Source organism: Grampus griseus (genome assembly GCF_964374135.1).
Source record: "Grampus griseus genome assembly, chromosome: 6".
Lineage (NCBI taxonomy): Eukaryota > Metazoa > Chordata > Mammalia > Artiodactyla > Delphinidae > Grampus > Grampus griseus.
The window spans coordinates 54,013,892-54,037,843 of record NC_139000.1 but is presented as its reverse complement, the minus strand read 5'-3'; the positions used below and the strand labels follow the sequence as shown (position 1 = coordinate 54,037,843).

At 41.3% G+C, this 23,952-nt stretch overlaps 1 protein-coding gene across 7 annotated transcripts in view; it reads left to right on the top strand.

The window, feature by feature from the left end:
- GLIS3 (GLIS family zinc finger 3) overlaps positions 1-23,952 on the top strand; it is a 513,435-nt gene that overhangs the window by 474,103 nt on the left and 15,380 nt on the right. For 6 of the 7 annotated variants that reach the window (XR_014296909.1, XM_082657135.1, XM_082657133.1 and 3 more), the window contains one exon: positions 7,626-7,801. Coding sequence is in view for 5 of the 7 variants with exons in the window: in XM_082657135.1 (XP_082513261.1) it covers positions 7,626-7,801 (176 nt within the window). In the remaining 2 variants the exon portion in view is untranslated. Of the gene's footprint in view, positions 1-7,625; positions 7,802-17,575; positions 17,706-23,952 lie in introns of all 7 variants that reach the window. The other variant, XR_014296910.1, reaches the window with a different exon arrangement.

Sequence of the window (23,952 nt, the reverse complement as noted above, 5' to 3'; positions counted from 1 at the left end):
TGGAGAAACGTTCCTCCAGAACACTCTACCCTTTCTATTTCCCACAAGCACTCACTCATTATAATATATATGTGTCTTTTTTAAAAAGCCTTGGTGATCATTTCACCTATAGCCAACTTCACAGCCCTCATTTTGTCATGCTCTGTGGAGGCTCAGGCAGTCATTTTTGAGTCTTAGTCTCGTCCAGTGTGATAAATTATTTGTAGTTAATATTGACCCAGACTCTTGTAAGGAGAAAGAAACACTAAGCCCTTCCTGGGGATGGCTTCAGCTCTTCGACTAGTTTGGAACAGAGTCCGCAGATGGACATACAGCTCTTGGCCTGCTTTGGTCCTGCCCAGATGGACAGTGTTGCAATTACCCACACTTCCCCAAGGCTGTTACTTCATTTCTGAAAGCTGGTCTTGATTGTCTCAGAAGCAGAATTCAATTTGCAGTTCCCCCAGTAACGTGCTGTGATTCATTCGGGGACAAATCTGGATTGAACTGAGTCCAAGTGTCTCTTTTGTGAGACAGAAGGGAAGTATAAGTAGATACTATAGTCACCCAGATGATTCAGCCAGGAATTCATGAAGTGATTCATAAATCGTTATAAAGACCACTAAAGACTACTAAAATGGAGCACTGTCTGGCTATACAAAGTGGGGTATTATCATTGGGGGGTTTTTTTAGATGTTAAATCAGATGTGTAATCCTTAAAACTGTGCTTTTCTTTTTAGGTTTTGAAAAGGATTCCTTTTTTCCCCCTCTGCAGTCAGCCAACTGCTAAAGCCATTTTTCATTGATTAGTTTTCACAGATGAATTTTAAAACCACTACAGATGATACCCCACAATTCTTTGGGGGAATGAAGAATACCTCCCCAAATCTGCCATAGACCAGTTTCTATTCATTATTTCTGCTCCCTGGCAGCAAATCAATAATATTTTTCATGTGAATGCAATGAAACTAGCTGTTCCGTTGCATTCTTCCTTCTTTGGGAGGTCTATAACCCCCATGGAAGAAAGAAGGCGGGGCGGGGGGTAACTATCCAAAGCACATACCAACCAACATCTAATCTAGCTGATCATGAAAACACCTGTTTTCAAAGTGTCAACCCCCAAAGCAGTGCTAAAACATACAGTCCCACATGGCTTGCACTGCTTGTGTATACAGTACGAATGAAGAAAAGTGAGACATATTTATGACATGTGCTTGATTTGCAACACAGCCTATTAGTAAATTTTGTTTGAAGAAATACAATTGTTAGTTGACATAGAAATACTTTGGATTTATACACAAGGGAAAGAGTGTAACTGAAAGGCGTTATCCAGCTGGAAAGACTAAAGGTATAAGCCTGGCTTGGGCACAAAGAGCCCCAGTTTAGAAATGAGCAAATTCACCAAAGCAAACTGGGAAATCACATTGTCAGATTTTTGTTGTTGTTGTTGTTTTTTGCGGTACGCGGGCCTCTCACTGTTGTGGCCTCTCCCGTTGTGGAGCACAGGCTCCGGACGCGCAGGCTTAGTGGCCATGGCTCATGGGCCCAGCCGCTCCGCGGCATGTGGGATCTTCCCGGACCGGGGCACGAACCCGTGTCCCCTACATCAGCAGGCGGACTCTCAACCGCTGTGCCACCAGGGAAGCCCACATTGTCAGATTCTTAAAGGCAGTAGGTTGCTGGTACCCCCATCCCCATCATCTGGTGATGAGGAGAAAAACCTCAGATGCCCACAAGAGTCCTCTTCCATCCTCCCTCAAGCCATCTCTCTGCCTTGCTTTGCATCTTCACTAGAGAGTGTCTTACCTTCTTGGGATAAAGTGGTATCTGGAGAACTAGCTGTGTGACTTTGGCAAATCATTTCATGTCTCTGGGCTAGATACAGTGGTGCTCCTCTGCCCTTCAGCTCAAATATTCTGTGATTGTATGGATTTGTGAGCTCAGGATAATTCGTTGGGAAAGCCAGTACCAAAAAAATGAGACTCTTACAGAAGACCACAACTAACTGCTCCTGGAACTAGGAAATTATCCAGATGTGTAGAAGCCTCACCTTCTTTGAGCCTCTTTCCATAGTCAAGAGAGAAAAGAGTGCTAAGAGTTTTATAATTTTTCGAGCTTCATAGATATTCTAACACAGTGCTATTAGACAGCTCTCAAGCATTGGATATATTTTAAATCAGGGATACCATAAATGTACATTCTGTTTAGAGCAGTCATTCCATAAACATGTGTCAATCATCTGAAAGGTGTCAGACATTCTCTGTTTAAAGTACTTGGATATCTGTGTGTTCCTAATTTAAAATTTTCATAGTCCACCCCGCCCCTCACCTGCATCCTTTATTTTTCTCTGTAGTACTCATTTCCTCTAGCTCAATACATAGTTTGTGGGTTTAAAATTGTTCATTGCCTGCTTCCTCTCACACAAACAACGGAGATCTGTGTCATGTGTTACTCTCTCCGTAGTGCACTCGGAGCACTTGGTTGGTGTTCAGTAAATACCTCCTGAATGAATAAATGAATATATTATCTCAGATTTTATGATCCCCAGTATGAGTCGAGGTTAACTGTATTTTGCACTTGAAACTGAGGCTGGGAGAAATCAGGGTATTTATTCAAAATTACCCAGCTGGTAAGGGATGGAGCCACACTCCAAGGCCGGAGGGTCTGACTTCTACTCCATCTGTCTTCTACGACAGCCGTCTGCTTCTCCTGCCATTTGCAATTTCTCTGCACATGAACCTCACCAGTTGTATGTGTTTCAATTGGGACCTATTGTTCTATGAAACAATCTAAGATTGAGTACTGCATCAGCAGGAGAGCTGTTTGCTTCTGGCCCACATCACTGCAAGGTTGGGAAGCTCAATGTGAACAGAGGGTGGGAGCAGGCCACAAAAGAGAAGGAGCATAGCCAAGTAAATACCCCCAAATAATCAGACATTTCCCAAGGTGTGTATAGATAAATATTTGCAGAAATCTTTCCAAGGTGGTTTTTAAATTTATTTATTTATTTTTATTTATGTATTTATTTTTGCGGTACGCGGGCCTCTCACTGCTGTGGTCTCTTCCGTTGCGGAGCACAGGCTCCGGACGCGCAGGCTCAGCGGCCATGGCTCACGGGCCCAGCCGCTCCGCGGCATGCGGGATCTTTCCGGACCGGGGCACGAACCCGTGTCCCCTGCATCGGCAGGCGGACTCTCAACCACTGCGCCACCAGGGAAGCCCGGTTTTTTATTTTTTCCGCAGATCTTTGGTGAGCACTTTAAAACCTGTTTCCTTCTCTCTGTCTCTTTTTTTTTTGCAAACCATTAAACCATGGCTTATGCTAAGGTTATATAAACTCCTCCACTAAATGAGTGGAAATGGTTGACTCAATTCTCTGGTTTGCTTTTGTGTGATCTGCTTCTGGTAAGCAGTGATGTTTTTTAAAAATTCTGTTGTGTGCATTTTTACATAACAATCTTCTGTCGTTTCAAAGAAGTATGAAAGGCCAAAGAAGAGACTGGTAAGCTATATCAAATGAAATCTGTGAAATGTCAACTGCAGATCAGCAGCTGGGGAACAGAGTTGGACCCAGAAAGACTTCAGACAGTCTGTCTTCTGGCTCTTGGACACTGCTGTCACTCAGAATGAATGAGAGTGATGTCGTCTTGTCCTGACATAGTGGGGGAATGAGATATTCCTTAGGAGAAAAATTATAAATCACTGCAGTTTATACTCAGCATCAAAATTATTTGTTTATTTATTTTAGTATCAAAATATCTAATTCATCTTCTTTGGAGTTAAAGAAAAATTTCCTGTTTGGGGCAGAAAATTCAGACCATATTAATTTGGCCATGTGTGTGCGTGTTAAAAAGACTAGGTTGGAAAATAGGTGAGGACACTAAGAAAATGGGATTTCGAGGCCCCCTCTACTCTACCTTCAGTAACAATAACATTTTATGTTTTACTTAGCAAGTTTCTGTTTAAGCATGCATGTTTTTTGTTTGTTTGCTTGCTTCTGGAGTAAATGGCCTCAAACTACTCAAGTTTCTTGAGTCTCTATGGCTGTTTAAATAACATTCCTGGCATCTCTCTTGCTGTGATTTAGTGACTGCTTTTGGTTGCTCCCAGGGCCTTGCCTTGAACAGTAGGGCTCTCTCCTTGTCTTCTCCTCTCCTGCCCTCTCATCCCTGATTCTAATTTGCTATTTCTGTTTCTATGAGCTAGTTAACAAGTAAGCAAGTTTATAAAAATTAAATTTAAGTTAATAGATTGTGAGAGATTTTTCAATAAAATACAATGTAGTGTTTTTAGGCAGTAACAAAATTGATTCTATGTGCTGTACTTGAAAGTCAGTCATTTATGCACTCGTTTCTTACACTGGGCTTTTTAGTGCTAAATTCTTATTTATTTCCTTGTTCCTAGAAATTGTCTGGATCACAATCAAGATCACATCTTGTTACTTTCCATCTTTTCTTTATATATGTAAAAGTTAGAGTTTTTGTACCAATTCTTTCCTTTCCAAAGCAAAGACTACTTTAAGTGTACATTTATTTCATTTAGAATAGTATATATTTAAATTTTTATTAATACTTTATATGGAGTGACATACTGTATTTTGAAATTATATTAATTTATACCATATAATCTTATTTATTTGAATAACATGGTGAAAAATCCAGACTGAATTAGCAAAAAGCAAAATGTAGAGTCGGTTGAAGGCTCAGTAAGTATTATTTTATCCCCCCCAGGTCTCTGAGATAGATGATGCTAAAATCTTGATGCGTATGTACTTCCACATTTTTTTTCTTTGCTCAACATTGCTATTACATTAAGTAATATGTGGTAACCAAGAGACAATGGCCAGGGTGTGAAACTTGTGTGAATAAATAGATAAGAATGATTTGTAATTAGCATATAATTATATACTCTCTAGGTAGATAGATACATAGATATATAATTTATATATAGATATATCATCTAAATATAGATATAGAGGTCTGTTGTATGAAATTAACATTCCAGATGACACCTAAAATGCTCAGATGAGTTCTGTTTAGTTGGTTGACTACACCCCTTTTTTATAGCTAGTAATCATAATTCACCCTATAGTCACATCATCCCGAATTATAAAAATGTAAGGTTTTATATTGCTCACAATCTTTGCCTCCTTCCCCTTCCCCATACACATTTTCTACTCTTTGTTAATCAAACCTTCATTTGTGAGTCAGACTTACTGTGCTGTGGAGGAGGGATTTGTGAAACAAAATTATTCTCCTCCATCAAGCTGGTGATACTAACGTCCTACTTCTAAATACTGCTAATAATACTTCTAAATACTTGCTCCATCTACACATCTCTGCTCCATCAATCCTTAAGAGAAAGGACAGGTGGCAGAGGTACCAGAAGACTGAAAAAACACCAAGAGCATGTTATATCTTTTATTCCCAAACACAGAAATATAATTAAGAAGGCAAAGGATCTTGCTGCTTTGCCCCCAAAACACAAAATTGAGGTGCCAAAGATGGCTATTTAGCAATGACATAGGTTTCCTTCCAATTCAAATCCACCCCTTTCCCTCCCTCCCTGGACATCTTCCGTTCACAGAATTCTGGTGTTGGTTGGTGATGTGGACTCCTTCTAGCCCCAAAGTCTGTGATCTCACAATTCCTCCTGCCTCTCACACAAGGCCAGAGCAGCCTGTGAGGCACATTGAGGACATGTTTCCCAAGAAAATAGCCTCTATACGGGGAATCCCGGCATACAAGTTTTAATAGATATTCTCAGGACAGTGCCAGCGTTCATTTGCTCTGTTTTATTCAAGGCCATTCAGCACATCTTTTCAAGCTAATTCCAGTTAAGATGATGTGCTTGGAAAATATATATTTACCAGGCACAGGACACTCAGTTACTATTCTCTTCCAGCTGAGTGAAGATCTAAGTTCTTGATTAAGCAGGCATCCTAACCCAGCTAGTTTCTTTAAGCCTCCTCTGACTTGTCTTCTCCGTAACTTAACCAGTCCAAATCCTCCCTTCTTGGCTCCTACATCATCTTACATAGTCTTATCAGACCTCAGCAAGGGGAATGCAAAAACAAATGGGATTTCATCCCATGGTTTCTTACTACAGCAATACAAATGTAGAAGCTCTGCCTTGTTAAATACTATGGTTCAAAATGTTGAAAATTGCTTGATAAACTTGACTGGTTCGTCCTCCCTTTGATCACCTATGGCCCTACACAAAAAGCCCAGAAAAATGAAGTGACCTGTTTCTATGAAATAAGTGGTGTACACAGATGGCGACATCTACATGTTGGCATAAAACAAAGCCTGTCTTTCTATACAGTGTAAGAAACAGCCTATTGAAGGTTTTCAATCACCTGAGCCTTTGCGGGGAGACTAAACGCTTCATTGCTAATATAGTTTTCCTGCACATCATTGTGTTGCTTGTTTTCACTGCACTGACAGAGTCCCTGCTCCTTTCTCCGCCACACTTGCACCAGCCCCCTACTGAACTGGCAGATTGAATGTCGTTTTGATAGTCTATGGTCATTGTTCAACTTTAAAACTGTTCGCACGAGTACACTTCAAGGGAACTTCAGTGTTAGAAAGTATAAACTGTCCTTTTAAACCTAGTGAGTCAGATCCTGTCATTTTTCTGTACAATTAGAAGATCAATGGATAGTTATCCATTTTATATCTCGGGTTAGTTGATGATGTCACCTTATTTAAACACCTGTATGTCCCACCTCAGAAACTACCATAATCTCATTATGATTGGCCCGTGTGACTGCAAAAGATGTCCCAAATCGTGTGTGAGGTTCCTGTTACACCCTGGGCAATGTTCTTTGCCAAGCACAGAACCCACACAGATCTTTTGGGTTCTGGATTTCAAACCACACTTGACCTTTGAGGTTTAAGTTAATTTATTCTTGGCAAAAGAAAATGTATAGTTTAAAGAGAATAGGACTAGAGAGGCTTATAATAAAGTCTTATAACACTTCTTGGACCTCAGATGTGTCTTACAGAACAAAATGTTTATGAGGCAAGTGTAAATGAATCAGAAACACACAGATTAAATTTCCCTTAAAATGCAAACGGGTCTAAAAATTAGCAGAAAAGGGGTCTGGCAAAGATATGCTTTGAATTTCACCAAACCCAGAGTATTTGAAATGCATTTTAAGAAGCTTGACAAACTCAGCCTGTGACTAGATTTTCCCTTTGTTGATCTCTTTTATTCCTTCAGTATCTCAATTGAGAAGTCAGTGGTTAAAAATGGGAGAGAAAAGTCTTAAGTTTTTTTTAAAGGGCTTTTTGTCACACTCTTATATAGCCAGAATAGGGAATTAGAATTTGGCTTTGAAGAGTTTGTCTTTTTTTTTTTTTTTTTTTTTTGCGGTACACGGTACGCGGTACGCGGGCCTCTCACTGTTGTGGCCTCTCCCGTTGCGGAGCACAGGCTCCGGACGCGCAGACTCAGCGGCCATGGCTCACGGGCCCAGCCACTCCGCGGCATGTGGGATCTTCCCGGACCGGGGCACGAACCCGTGTCCCCTGCATCGGCAGGCGGACTCTCAACCACTGCGCCACCAGGGAAGCCCGAAGAGTTTGTCTTTGCTCCTGCTATTTTACATCTCTTATGTTTCCTTTTAATAATTGTTTCCTCAGGTTTGCACCTTCTGCCCCATCTCCTCACCACATCAGCCCCCGGAGAGTGCCTGCTCCTCCTTCAATAATGCAGAGAACACAGCCTCCCCATACCCAGCAGCCCTCAGCATCACACCTGAAGTCTTATCAGCCAGAAACAAGCTCTTCTTTTCAACCAAATGGAATCCATGTCCATGGTAAGCAAGTAGCTGACAGTCCCTTGAGTTTTGAAAAGTGATGTTGTGCTGTTGCTTTTAATCAAGTGTCTTAGTTACCTGTTGTGGATTTCAGATGTCCTGCTATACACCACCAGGCTTTGGCTTTAATAACTTTCCTCTAAAATTTCACACTTAATCAGCATGAAATCTTGCAGTATCTTCCTGGCTTTGACCCTAAGATGGTATGACTTAGGACACCCCCAAGTGGTCAGCCCAAGGTGATGATCCATTCATTGACCCAGCACTTTTAACACCTCATGGTTAGGCCCTAACAATAGCATCTTGTTTCCTAAGCAGTAAACAGTGTAAAAGGGAAACAACAGGAGTCCTTTGGCCCACACATGCCTCTCTTCTCACAGATCTTTGCCCCCATTCCCATATGCCCAGATCCTCTCCATCCTTCAAGGCCCAGATGAAATGGCCCTTCTCTCTGAAGCCTTTCCTGATCTCCTTGCTGGATGTAATCTCTCCTGGCTTTAAACACTTGATTGCATATCACCTGTATTTCTGATATTATTGATACTTATGCTCTCTCTCCCTTGTAATTTACTTCTCTGTGAGTAAAACTTGTCTTCACTGGTAATGTGTAAACTTCTTTCTAAAGTCAGAATTTTCTGACCCACTGTTCTTTCTTTTAGAGAATTTAGCACAGTTCTTCACGTGTTGTAAAGTCACATAGATACTGGATGAGTTCATGGAAGAAGAGGAGGGAAGGAAGGCAAGAGAAATCATGATGGTTTTCAAAATGTGTTTAACCCAGAACATGCATGGAGAACTAAGTGTAGCTTAATTTCTTTTCTTTACTTAAACCAATTTTGCTGACTCAGGCAGATATCTTAGTGAACATCCATAGAAAGTTGAGTTGTCAAATCATATAGACTCAAAGTATACATAGGCTTTTACTTCCTAGGGACAGACACACCTTCTGTATAAGCAGAAGGGATACCATACATTTAAACTGAGAGTTTCAGCACCTGAGAAACATGACTCTTCTCCATCTGTCTCATGTTGATTCCTGAGTTTGCTCTTTATGAGTTATTACTTGAAATTAATGGGTGGTATGGTATCCCCAAACAAATCTAAATCAGTATTCAAGCTGTGTGGATAAGTGTGAATAACTTCCCAAGATGGCAGAATCAAGCAGTACTGTGGAGCTAGGTTTGGATAAGAACATCAAAGCAGGGGTCTAGACAGCCAACGAGGAGACAAAATGCAGAGAGTGGCAGGTTGTTGAAAGGGAAGAATCTTGGAAAGCCCAGGGCCACTGGCTCTGGCTCAAAGTTCCATCCATTGCTTCTCCCCTCTCCCTGATACTAGTCACACAAACCCCCGTTCCCCAACAAAACTTGGGCCTTTGGTAATTTTTACCTTCTTCTGTCAGTAAATTTCTTCTCAAGCTTTATTATGTGTTTACTCAACCAAGAAACATTCCTTGAGTGCCTACTATGCGTAAAGCAATGAATGTGTGAGGAAGACAAACAGAGCACTCTGTCTTCTGAGGGGGGCCTCCCAACCCTGACAAGGAGTTCTTCTAATGTGGGGGAGATTCAGGTGCTCTGAAGCCACCCTTACCTACAGGCAGGAGGCAAACAACATGAGTTCGGGGTTTGTGGAATACAGAATAGGTCACTGATTCTAAGACACACAATTTTTACCTTCATATTTTAACACTGCTGAAATCTGAACATATCCCAGTCAGTGGCATCATGTAACTGGCAGTGATTTTTCTTTCTGGTGCTATATAGAACAATGGAGCATTTCACAGTCAATGGTGTCATAATTCCAGTGAAATGCAGTATAACATACTTTGATTACAATTGTGAAAAACACATTTTAAAATTTCAAAAATTAACCTACTTGCATGAAAAAATATTGGAAGGAAATTCTCCAAAATGTTGACAGTTCTTTTTTAATCATGGTGGTAGGATAATGGGTGCTTCCTTTTCTTCTTTTTTCTGCTTTCTAAAGAAATTCTAAAAGAGATTTTGCAATTAGACCAATTTGAATGCAAATACCAATCTACTCAGCTGTGTGACTCTGGACAAATTATTGAGCCTCAGTTCACTTTCATTAAATGAGGGGAGTCTTACCTACCTTCTCTCATCAGTTGTTAGGAGAATTCCACAAGCAGAGCACCTGGTACTGTGCAGGAGCTTAACTAATTAGTGTTCTTCCTTCTACTCCCTTTTCTTTATTAGACTCTTTGAGAATAGGAATAATATTTGTAGTCTTAGGGCAAGCATAATACTTGGTGCAAAGTAGGCATTTAGTAAGTATTTACTGAATAAGTGATTGACACTTTCTCATTCACCAAATGAATAATGAAACAAGACAGTACAGATAATGGGATTTACCTTATCATTTTGCCCTGCCTCTTGGCAAAAGACTCTTCTGCCATATTTCTCATTTTTAGTTGAACAATGAATTTTCTCAAGTTTAGCTGAAACTTGAAATTGTGGTTTTATTTTTTAATTTCACTTTAATTGTTAAAAATTCCCATGGCCAGTGAGAAACTGCTAATAGTGTTACCAATCCTCCCTAGTTACTCCCCAACAAATGTCCTTCTGCCCAGTGTTGTCGGAGCCAATAGAACGAGACTGAGTTCGTTTCAGAAGCAAAGGAAAGCTTTATGCTTTGATCAAAGAATGGAGAGGCTCCGGCTCCTGCTCTAGAGCACAGGCTCTCCCAGAAAGGCTGGAGGCTGGGCTGCATTATAGGGTTCTCTCCTGCCGAGGGGTGGGAGGAGTTCCTGCGGGTCCCGTGCAGCATTTCTGCAAATAGCATGCCATCTTCATCTTCAATTGCAGTGTCGTGCTCAGTGCTTCTGCACAATGCATAACAAGCTGAAGTGTCCGGCGCAGCGGTTCTGCACTGGGAACTCAAATCCGATATATTAAGTGCAAGGCCCGCTATAGGCAAGTGAAAGTAAACACAAAAGAAGAGGTTATCTTATCACCTAGGTTGTGTCTTATTTTTCCTGGGGACCCCAGTGGACTTTGCCAGTGACAGTAGCAGCTCTAAAATAGATACATACAACAAGCCTTTCTGGAAGAGATCAAGATATAGTTATGCAAATTGGAAATCATGACTTTCTCCCAGGAGGAGGGGCAAGTGGCTGCAGTGAAGAGCTTGCAAAGAGAGTGTTCATGCATTAGCCCCTGGGCAACTGCTAGAATTTAGGGAGTAGGGATCCAGATGCAGACTTAGCCTCAAGCATTTTTTCTGAAAATGTTTTTGTGATACTTTCTGGGCATGAGCATTTCTCTTCAACTACTCCTTAGGATAAGGGCCCAAATTGATCTAATATTTTTCAAGCGGGCGATACAGTGCTGGGAGTGAGGGGAGCAGAGACCCTCTAAATGAGTTGCTGTTATTGGCCGTGCCTTTCAGCTTTGCTTGCACTAGTTTGCTCGATGGTGTTATATAGCATCTTGGTAACAAGGAACTTCACCCCCATTAAAAGTAGATTTTTAAAGCCCCAAGCAGTGTCGGGATTGCTAACATGATAGCTACAGTGAATATTTGTTCTTTCTTTCAAGAAGTTCATGGCTTTAATGAGTGTTGTCACCCCCATCCTCTCTGTGCTCCCTACTGCAGGTAGAGGTCAGAGAAAAATGTCATCACTGTATTTTTAGAGATGGGAACTGAGACGTGGAAGAATATTAAATGCCTAGGCATTGCTGCCTTGGCAAAGTACACAGGCGTCTTTAACAAGAAGTCCACATTTCCAAGCCACATTCTTAATCTACCATTTTTAAGTCAAAGGCACATCAAAATAAATATGTGTTTATATCTATCCATGGAATATATGCTTGTATGTAGATGCTGTTGCATTACATAGAGCCATGAAAGGTTAGTACTCAGAGTGGCTTTAGTCTTATAGATGAAGAAGGAAATGAGGTCCATTGAGTTTTGCTCATGGTGTACTAATTGATAAGAGCTTAGATGTTGTGTGCTCTATGTATATATTTATTACGAGGTATTTTGTAAAAGGCACACTTTGAAAAGATTAATAGCACTGCTTTTTCAAGTTCCCTTAACCTAGTGGATGACCCAGGACCAGAGCTCAGTCTTGTTGATTCTGCACCCACTTCATCCATTCATACTGCCTTCGTTAGTAAGGGTGGATAAGGTGTCATTTCTTTTAATGTTTGAATACGGGTAGCATTTACAGGTCTCTGGGTGGCATCTCCAAGGCAACTTCCTAGTACATTTTAGTCTTTTATTTAAGATGTAAACAGAAGGACAACTCTTTCCAATCATGTAAGCTTGTTCTTCAGTCTTTTCTTTCTCTTTAGGACCATTCTCTTGCCCGGGCAAGCTTCAGAATTTTGCCTGGATTAGTTGCCTGAGAGTTGATATTTGTACATTTTGTTATGGTACTAATGGATAATTTCTTTTTAAATGCTCTATTCACTCCAAGCTGTTAGAATGCTGTGGGAATTCCTAGAACAGGATTTTCACAACCTTCCTGCTTCTGGACCCATCAAGGAGAGGCCAAGTTCAATTCAGCAAGTGTTTATTGGTCACCCACTTTTGTCAGGCAAACATGAATGTCATTTAATCAATGCAATGTGATACATGCAATAACAGAATGTATCAGAGGCTCCCAGTTTATTCAGAAGAAGGTGTCAGAGAAGGGGTCCTAGAGGTGAATAGAGTTTCTTCTCGAATAGAGTTTTGTTTTTGTTTTGTTTTATACTGGAATATAGCCGATTAATAATGTTGTGATAGTTTCAGGTGCACAGCAAAGCGACCCAGCCATACATACACATGTATCCACTCTCCCCCAATCTCCCCTCCCACCCAGGCTGCCACATAACATTGAGCAGAGTTCCCTGTGCCATACAGTAGGTCCTTGGTGGTTATCCGTTTTAAATATAGCAGTGTGTACGTGTCAGTCCCGAACCCCCAGTCTATCCCTCCTCCCCACCCTTCCCCCCTGGTAACCTTAAGTTTGTTCTCTAAGTCTGGGAGTCTGTTTCTGGTTTGTACATAAGTTCATGTGTATCATTTCTTTTTAGATTCCACATATAAGTGATATCATATGATATTTCTCTTTCTCTGTCTGACTTACTTCACTCAGTATGACGATCTCTAGTTCCATCCATGTTGCTGCAAATCGCATTTTTTCATTCTTTTTAATGGCTGAGTAATAGTCCATTGCACGTCCAGTGGTTAGGACTCCACACTTTCACTGAATAGAGTTTTGATGGTAAATAGATCACTGGGTAAGCCAAGTGGCGAGAGGCATTCCAGGCAGGGGGAAGCAAAGCACACAGGCAAGAACACAAATGACAGCATGGTGTGTGCTTAGAGAGATGAGCCAAAGACAGTTGGTGTACGGCTGGGATATGCAGCTTCAGTCGTGGAGCAGAGGGAGAGAAGGCTGAGGAACCTGCAAGACCAGCTCATAACGGGATCTGTGGCCACACTGAGTGTAATGCTGCCAAGTGAAGAGGCCAGCGTGGTATTTAGGAAAGTCAGCCAGGGCACTGTGTAGAGAATGGAATGGGCGAGGTAGGAACATTACATCCTAAGTCTTGGGATTATACTGGACTGCCTGCATAGAACACCCAAACAGCAGTGACTTAAATAAACAGTCCAGTTCACTCAGATAGAAGTGGTAGATAGGGGAATGATGTCAAAATAACGTGGAGCTCTGGTTGTTCACACACAATCTTTCCTAGGCAAGAGGAGCTGAGATGGCGAGAGAAGGAGAAAATGAAGAAGCCCTCAGCCTATCTTCTGCATAAGCAGAATCCCTTTCTGCTCTCTTTCTATAAAATTTGAAATGAGCATGATCCCAGGGGCTGCGTCCCCAGAAAGGTGCACACCTGGCCTGCCCAGCCCTCAGCTGATGGCAGATCACAGTTCTTCCTAAGTGCTGCTTCTATCACCTGCTGTCTCAGTTCCTGCAAGCCATCATTTCCAGTCAACATTTTTGTCCATTTTTAATAACCACCAAAGAGCCTCCAGCCACATTGAACTGGCTGCCCAAATCCTCTCTTGATTGTTTTGTTACTCCTGCAATGAGTAGGTTTCGTAGATTTTGAGTGGTCTGTCCCAATCCTGGTTTTCCCAAAGAGCCTGTTATTTGTCATACACATTTGTACAGAGCAAAGGGCTTCTCAGGATTTGTTTATCATGTTATAGCAGCATGCCCAGTGTACTCTTCTCATGTGACAAGACATCTAAAAGTAGACAGTGCATGGAGGAGAAGCAGCCCCATGGGGCCAATGGTGCACCAGTCTCCTCCTGCTTTCTGCTTTGCCGTCTTTAACCGTGGCTTCCATCCTCCTGGTCACAGTATGGATGCTGATGTTCTCCATTCATTTCTTGTTTCAGTTTCAGGCAAAAGTGAGGGAGAAGAGTGAAGGACAGGTGTACCCCACACTTAGTCCCATGGCCACCCTCACATGCAAGGGAGTCTGGGAAGACAGGAATTTTAGTTCATTGCCATGCTCGACAAAACTGAGTTTCTGTTAATAATGTTTATTGGATAGACAGACTACAGGGTGTGCCAAAGATTCTCTGGAACCGTCTTCTAATCTGTAAAATGGAACTATCTCACGGATTCATTCACATTGATCGCCTCTGGGAAATCAGTGGTAGAGCCTAGAGACCTCTTTCTGAGGGTTCTGCCCCCATTTTCTGCCCCTCTTCCCTATTCTCTGAGGTTTCTATACTTTCCACTGGTTGCTCCCATTTTCACCCCTCTGGAGTTGCCAGTTGCCAACACAAAGATTTCCATCATCCAAGATCCAGTCATTAGATTTCATTAGAAAATCACCATGAAGCTGTCTCCCCAGCCTGAGCTGTTTGATATCAAGGCAGCAGCGGGGGAAAAGCAGAGCCTTCTCTGCTGGTCCTGGCTCCTGTGGTTCATAAGCTGTCTTTCTCATGATTTAAAGTGTGCCTACAGGCCCTGAAGAAGCAGGCCAGTGAGCTCCCAGACAATAGTAGCATTTTCCCACCTCAGTGCGACAACAAAAGGTTTCCAGACACCAATAGGCCTCCAAGAACAAAACACGTTGTAAATGGCTTGTCCTACCAAACAACCAAACCATCTTTCAAACTGAAGAAACCTCAGAGCATTGATAAATTAAATGAAATGGAGTGGCAGGTACAAGCTTAACTTCTTCCTCTGTGTTGGCTGTTTATTTAACAGTGATTGTGCAATGGTACTTTCCAGAAGAGCCCTATGGGTTACAGCCATGACTGATCTCATTTGTGGGAGTTTATAGTGTTAAACGTTTAAAGCTTATTTTTTTAAAAGGCAAATTGTAGAGACAGTAAACATACTTCCCTCCCACAGGAAATTTAGTCACATCTGCATATGTGAGGTTGTGAAATAATAAAGCAGTAAGTCTAGAAATTGTATTGCTTAGAACTTAAGCATGTGTCACAACTTTGCCTTGAAATCTCAGGAAGACAAATAAGATTGATAAATCAACAGTGTAATAGTCTTCACTGAGGAAGTTGTGACGTATTCACAAGGGGAATGAGCCAATGAGTGTACTTCACGTTATTCTGATGTTATCAGCGGATATTATCATCAGCGGTCATAATCAGGAATAATTTTTGGTGTCAGCCTTGATGTTATTAATGCTTATATAGTACTGGGGATTGATGATTAGATCCAGGGAAATTCTTAATTACTCTTATATACTTAATTACTACAAAATTATCCCCAGAGCAATTTTACATTGCTAGTACTTGATAAATTCTGACAGTGTGCTAATTCTATAAAACAAAAGTTAAATTTAAGTGTGTATATGAGTACAGTCAGAATTTCAACGTGTTGGGTTTTATGACAGGTGTGTAAGATGGTCATCTTAATCAGAAGAGCTGTTTGATTAATTATGGAAAATTGAACTGTGAATAATATACATATGTGATTAAGCATCTGCACACACACTCACAGATTAAACCCATATATCAGTAAGGATATTAGGGGACTAGATCTAAATCAAGTAATCATCACTAAATTCTAAGTTTCCTTAGGACAGGAATCGTATCTCCTCACAATGTTTGGTACATGGTAATGCTTAATAAAAGTTTATTGAATAAATATGAATTAATAAAAAGGGGAGGAGGAAGAGAGGGATTTTGCCCGTGGTTTCTTAAACTGGTTGGTGGAGCCAGCCGTTGGCAAAATTGAGACTTGGAATCAGGTTTTCAGGGCCCGTCTTTTCTCTGGGCACTTCCTCTTATTTTCCTGTTCGTCTCTTTAGATATCCAGTGCTTACCAACTGCCTGGGACCTCTCCCTAGAGGAAATAGGATGATTTAGTGATTCACTTATACATTAAGGTAAATTTAATGCAATACTCCTTCTCATGAGTATTTGCACATCTGGTACTGAGTGTCAAGTAGTGAAATTCTGAGCAGTGGCAGCCCTGTGGAAGAGGTATTTTGAGGCATTCCCAGGGCTCGTAGGTGCAAGTCCCTTGTTTTTGAAAGCACTTTTCAGTTTTCAAAGCATTCCCAGCCACTAGCTTACATACCCCCAAATTGGTCACAGTATCTCAGAAGAGATTTCCAGAAGAGGAGGTTGTGACTTGCCCAAGGTGATAAAGGAAGAGAAACAGTGAGCTGTAGAAAAAGCTGTAGAAAAGTCTGCAGAAAAAGACTTTGGAGTCCGGCAGATCTGAATTGGAATCTTATGAGCAAGTCATGCAATGTCCTGAATCTAAGTTTCCCGACTATTTTATTTTTATTGAAATACAGTTGGTGTACAATATTATGTACACTATTTTCAGGTGTACTGAAATTTGACATTTACATGCATTATGAAATAATCACCACAAGTTTAGTAACCATCTGTCCCCATACAAAGTGATGACAATATTATTGACCATATTCTTTATGCTGTATATTACATCCCTGGGGCTTTTTATATAACTGGAGATTTGTACCTCTTAGTCTGCATCACCTGTTTCACTGACCACCCTCCCCTCTGCAAAGCACCCATTCTCTATATCTGTGAGTCTGTTTTCATTTTGTTTTGATTCTTTGTTTTGTTTTTTTAAATTCTGAGTATAATAGGGGGATAGTGATACTTCTCTTTCAGAGTTGGTGTAAGAATGAGAGAAAATGCCTGGTCTGCAGGATATGCTCAGTTAATTAGAGCTATTATTATTGTTGTCATTTTTCTACTGTGTACCAGATACTGGGTGTGCTGGATACTTCCACTTGTATTGTTTAATCCTCACAATAACATTAATAAAAATATTAATATACTCTAGCCTCCCAGGTGAGACTGAGAGTTTAAGCACCTTGCCCCAAGTCACATACCTAGTCAATATCAGAGCTGGTTTTATAAACACAGTCTGACCCCAAAGCTCGCACTCATTCTCCTTCATGATGATGCCTGTAGCTACAGTACTGTAAGAGTTTTTAGTTAGCTTGGGAATTATTTTTGTGTGAAGGTTAAATGTGGAACCATTAAAGATGAGGTTCCTTACAGGGCTAAAATTCTGCTGGCAATACAGGTACTATGATTCATGAGACAAAGTGATTTCCCACCAACCACTTGTCTTGTGTATTTTGCATACTGATTGCTGAAAATGTTTGCCCTTTTTTTTCCCCTGTGTCAGGCAGTATGGTGCATGTTTACAGTGCCTTTCTTATTAGTCCTCATAACAACCCTATAAAGAAGGCATTGTTTATTCCCATTTTACAGCTGAGGAGTCTGAATCGCTAAAACATTAAGTAACTTGCCCATGATTTCTTAATCTTGAAATGGTAGAGCTGGAAACTACACCCAGGACCATCTGACAACAGTCTATGCTCTTCACCACTGGATTAAGAGCCGTCACGGTCCCTGTAGCGAAGGGATAGCTCACCCTCTGATTGCCCCCAGTGGTGTTACCCCACAGGTGTGTATGTGTATTGGTGTGTTTGTGTGTCTCTGTGTGTGTGTGCCCACGTGCATGCACGCACCCACGCTCTCATGTGCCATGTTTGCTCAAGCACACGCCTGCTGGGAGAAACTGTTTGGAAGCCTGATTACTAAATCATCAAACCAGGCACATTCCTTAAATGCAGTTTTTAAATTCTTATTGACTTTTTAAATTAGAAAAAAATCTTTACCTGTTCATTTTTTTAAAGGTACTTAGGGTACTTAACCTTATAAAGAGTTTAAGTTGCTTCCCAGCCTATGTTCACCTTAATTCCACTGCTCAAAGGTAATGATTATTAAGATTGGTGAGTATTCCTTTTAGACTTTTAAAAATGCTTCTGAAAATGAAATATATGCATGTATATGTACATAACATGTGCCCTGTTATAAAGTGGCCTCACATTCTGCATTTTATTTTATGACTTACTTTTTTTTTAATTAATTAACTTATTTATTTTTGGCTGCATTGGGTCTTCGTTGCTACGCGCAGGCTTTCTCTAGTTGTGGCGAGCGGGGGCTACTCTTTGTTGCAGTGCGCGCGCTTCTCATTGTGGTGGCTTCTCTCATTGCGGAGCACGGGCTCTAGGTGCGTGGGCTTCAGTAGTTGTGGCACCCAGGCTTAGTAGTTGTGGCTCACGGGCTCTAGAGCACAGACTCAGTAGTTGTGGCTTACGGGCTTAGTTGCTCCATGGCATGTGGAATCTTCCTGGACCAGGGATCAAACCCATGTCCCCAGCGTTGGCAGGCGGGTTCTTAATCACTGTGCCACCAGGGAAGTCCCACTTTTTTTTAACTTAACAAAATATATTCTTTTGCTTTCTAGGTCAATGTATGTAAATCAATTCCTTTTTAATTGTATAGTTTAATACTTATGGGAACTTTTCATTTTTTAATCATTCCACTGTTGAAAGACATTTATGTTTTTTCCACTTTTTGCTTTTATTAGCAATGCTATATTAAATCTCCTTATGTATATTGTGTGTTTACACAAGTACTCTCACACACATATATATCTCTTTGCATTCTTTCTTTAGGAAATATTTCTGAAAGAGAAATTGCTGGATGGATGGGTATGCACATTTTAAAGCTGGATAGATAATGCCATATATTCCTTCACAAAGTCCGTACCAATTTCGACTCTCACCAACAGTGCATTAGAGCGCTCATTTCCCCACCCTAGATATTGTCAGTCATTTATTATTATTTTTGTTTGTTTTTTAAGTGTTTTGAATTTTTAAAAATTTTTATTTATTTTTATACAGCAGGTTCTTATTACTTATCCGTTTTATACATATTAGTGTATACATGTCAATCCCAGTCTCCCAGTTCATCCCACCACCACCACCACCACCAGCCCCCATCAGTCATTTTAATACTTGCCAGTTTGTACAGCAAAGTTGTTTTGATTTTTCCTTTGGTTAGTAATGTGACTGAGCATCTTTTAATATTTTTATTGAGCTCTAAATGTAGTTCAGTTATAATAGGAATTAAGTAACAGGAGCTATTATTTGGGTATCTATATTATTTATTAAGTAGTTCACTTGCTCTTTCACCTGCCAGTCAGGTTGTGTCATTGGCAGCATGACAGTTTGTTTTCTTAATTGGAACTCAAAAATTTATTGAAGAGGAGGAAAAGATCCAGAAAATTTCTGTTTCATTGACTACTGTGACTTCTCTGTCAGTTAACTTAAAAACTATAGAGGGGCTTCCTGGGTGGCGTAGTGGTTGAGAGTCCGCCTGCCGATGCAGGGGACACGGGTTCGTGCCCCGGTCCGGGAAGATCCCACGTGCCGCGGAGTGGCTGGGCCCGTGAGCCATGGCCGCTGAGCCTGTGCGTCCGGAGCCTGTGCTCTGCAATGGGAGAGGCCACAACAGTGAGAGGCCCCCCCCAAAAAAAAAAAAAAAAAAAAAACTATAGAAAAGCGTTTAATGAACATTATTACAGATTTAGTGCTTTTTCATTCTTTGGGGGAAGCAATGACATTTTTTCCAGAAGCAAATGTTTTGTCTTATATCTGAAACTCATGAAGTTTAGCCTCTAATGAATAGAGATCTTAAAATCAAGTTAAATATTGTCTTATAAGTCTATTTTAGGGGCTGCGCATTTGAACTCTTCAGGTCTGAACATACTAATGGCAATCCGTGTCTTGTAATTCTTGTATTTTTAGTTGCAGTTTTCCTTGTGAATATGATAAGCAACTCATCGTTTAGAAGAAAAAATATGAATAGCTGTGGTTGGAGTTTCCTTAAAGGGAAAACACACACACACATCAGAAACATCTTGTTACTGGTAGCAAGGCCACTGTGTTAATAAAACAGAACAACAACAATAAAACACTAGAATTGGCTTGATCTGTGCCCATTCAGGTCATCTGGGCTCAGACCACGTTGCAAAACAGTCCTAGTTCCCTTAGAATTTCTAGTTGATTTACTTACAATTGTGAGTGCTCTTTCTCATTACAGAAATTTTTGCTTTCTAACCAGACTGCTCTGGCTAAACTCTCTATTTCATTCTTCTGTAAGGGCTTTGAGAACTAGACCTTAAAGATGCAAGTCTGTTGAAGTAAAAACATTCAGGCATTTTTCTAGATCATTTAAGTGTAACGGCCAGCCGCTCCTCTCCTACATTCCTTCGCAAACCCAATCTCATATCACACATCCCTTTACTTCAGATTCTTAAATTCTGTCATCAGAATGGCCGAATGATTCAGGGGATCTGAATCAGCCAAATATTTACCCCAAGGTTGTTTGTGTCTGTGGATCTGGGCTGATGTAGGGTTTTTATCAATACCATTGAGGTCAGTGATAGAACATACATTTATATTGCAATATATGTTTTATAAATTACTCTTAGGTACAAGATCATTATCGTTGCCTGGTAGCTATAAAGAAACTGCTCGATAAAATATTTGTTGGGTGAATACCTGGATCCTCATTATGACTTTATGAAGAGAGTAGGAAATATATTTCTGCTCCTATTTAGAGATGAAACTCAGATTAGAAACTCAGAAACTCCTTGACCTTGGGATGGTTTCCTAAAAGAGTGCAAAGTGTTCTGTGGATGAGTTGAGCCACTTAATTCTCCTGCCCACTCTTGTTCCTCTTCAGGTTCAGTGGCCTCCTGGCATCCAGCAGAAAATGGTGGCTTGGAGCAGCAAAACTCTCCAGGTCATCTTGACAGGGCCAATTGTATTTCCATTGTCTTTGTTTCTTCCTCCATTAAAAGAAAATTTCAGTGTTAGAAAGGGAAGTCACTTTATTTTTCTGAAACTCCTGATAGGCTATTATGTACAAAGTTCATAGATCAAAATCTTTGAGCTCAGTTGTGGTTCCTCTTACCATCAGTATCTTCACCAAAGGCTCTATGTGTAAGTATCACTCACTCATCCATTTATTCATTCTCAAATATTCAGCTCCTATTATGTGCCAGGTCCTGTTTGGGGTGCTAAAGCTACATCAATAGAGAAAATAGAAGTCCCTGCCTGTCGTGAGCTTATATGTAAGGAATGGTTCTTGGCAAGCAAAACCTTTGAACTCAACCGTGAGACAGTATTCTTCATGGTCCATATGTAGGCAAGGAATCGTGTCATCTATTTAATCCCTGTAGTACATGGCACATTTGAGATGCCTAATACATACTTTAAAATCGAGAGTTTGGTGGGCAGTGGGATGAGAGTAAGCAGAAAAGGAAAGACCTTGTAGACTAGACATACTCATCAGAGTGTGACCCCCAGGTGGTAGTGGGAAGAAGGCTGTCTAGCTGGAGGGGCGGAACAGAGGACGGCAGATCATAAATTGAGTTATCCACGTTAGGAGTCAGTGTCCCCAAGGTTTGACAAGATGAAAAGGCAAGTTTCCTGGTAGCCAGATGGAAAGGAGTGACAGGAATTTGGGGATCCAATGACATACATCAGGTTTTACAAATGCAGAGTCCACTCTGCTTTCTTAAACCCACCTATATAGATTTCTTTTACTTCAAGCCCAGATTTCATCTCACTATAATATTCTAGACAGCAGATTTGGGGGAAGCTTCACAGTATGTAACAGGGACTTAGCTGTGAGGCAGAGGTTCAGCAGGAGAAACAATCAAGCCATTGGTGCAAGTGTGAGCTGGTGCCCACTCTTAGAGAGATTAGAATGCTGGAAAGTTGTATAGGCATAGACTTGGATTCAGGGAAACAAGAAATCACCTAGTTAGTGGAGCGGATATAACATGGGAGTTTGGTTACAGCTAGACAGCAGAAGTCTAGGCCACAAGATCAGTGTGGGACCAACAGTAAGCCCAGAACTTCTGAGTCACTCAACTGAGTTCCCGTGATTGCACCTTGCCCAAGAAGAGAATGGTACTGGGGTGGGGAGGGAGATCATCCTGATCTATGTCTGTAATCTAAAGTCACTTTGGGACAGTCATCATTGCTTTATCCCCAGGAGCCCCCAGAGTCCAGCAGAAAGGGCTGGGGGTGAGCCCAGGGGGAGAGATGCCCATACGAAGAGCTCTCCTCCTCCATTTCAAATGAACTCAGAGCTGTTCTGTTTTTTCCTATTGGTATTCCATTTGGAAAACTTGCCAAAGATTGAAAATCATGTAAAGATGTTCTTAGGGCTTCTAAACCTTTAGGGTAAGAAACACCTTGTTAACATGAACACTCCCAGGCCCTTCACCCAGAAATTTTTTTTTTTTTTTTTGCTGTACACGGGCCTCTTACTGTTGTGGCCTCTCCCATTGCAGAGCACAGGCTCTGGACGCGCAGGCTCAGCGGCCATGGCTCACGGGCCTAGCCGCTCCGCGGCATCTTCCCAGACCGGGTTACGAACCCGTGTCCCCTGCATCAGCAGGCGGACTCTCAACCACTGCGCCACCGGGAAGCCCCACCCAGAAATTTGATTCACTGTGTCTGCCGTAGAGCCCAGGTGGAGCTGATGCTGTGGCCCCCACTTTAACAACCACAGGCCTAGACCCTAAGTGTAGGACTTAGTGCCACCTCACCGTGCTTCCCCAATCAGAGATAATCCAAAGGAAGCAATTGGCCAGTGACTGAGGGAATACTTTCCAGCTTCCTTCTCCCTTTACCTTCAGGGGAAGTTCTGTAAGTGCAGCACAACCTAAAAGCTGTAGAGAACCAGGATGGCTCTCAGAGGAGGCTGCAGCATTTCATGTTAATGTCCCTTTTCGTCTCTATCTGGAATCCTCTTCTCTGCCAGACCTTTCTTACAGCAAAGCTTGCTTGGAAGGACAAGGACAGATAGAATTAAACCTTCATTCTCTGCCGTGCTTTCCTTGTTCTGTTTTTGGCTCAAGTACTCCTGAGTCAAAGGGTTGCTTGTGAACTTTATGCAACAGAGCTTGACACAACCGAGGGTAAATTTACCTTTGTACTCAGAGAATGTAGGATGATAAGTAACACCAGGCTTATAATGAGACAGTAGGGGCTGGAATTTTCAGTGTGTTTTACTGTATGCAAAATATTTTCACACTTATTATTTCATTTGATCCTTGTAGCCACCTAGGAGGGTTATACACACCAGCAACAGTGTAACCCCCTCTCATAGAGAAATTCCCACCTCATTCCTTTCAACCTTGACCCATGGCCAAAGTGTTTACTTCACACACCCATCAGACTAAGAATGTCCAACTCCTCCACCCTTCATTCTGGGCTTTATATGTATCCAGGATTTTTGAGTCATAGGCGGGTGATGGAGTACAGGAGGCAAATCATGGGCAACTGGGCACTGAGTCTCTTTCCGTTTGCTCCCTGTGCTTCTCCCCCTCCCTATCATGAGGATCATGCTGCCACAGTAGTATTATTTTCCCCCTTTTATCAATAGGGACTCATAGGCTCAGAGAAGCTATGGTTTCCTCAAGGCCACACAGCCAGTAAATGGCAAAGCTGGCTTTAATATCCATCTTAAGAATCTTTGGGTCTTCTGGTTTTGAGCATCTCTGTTTTATATAATTGCCATACGCGCATTGTCATTATGAGGATGCACTGAACCATTGTACTGTAACTGTACATACCCACACGCGGCAATTACTGAGACACATTGCAATTAGTTTACTTTGGCAGCTTATCATTCTGAGAATTTGGAAGCCGTAGGCCACCACGCATTAGTGTTTTGGTTGGGTTGAAGATATTTTAGTGAAAATCTATTACATCTTTTAACCAAAAGGGTTTTATACATGCCTTCCTTCTCACTCTGCTTTCTCCCACTTCCTTTTTGCCCTT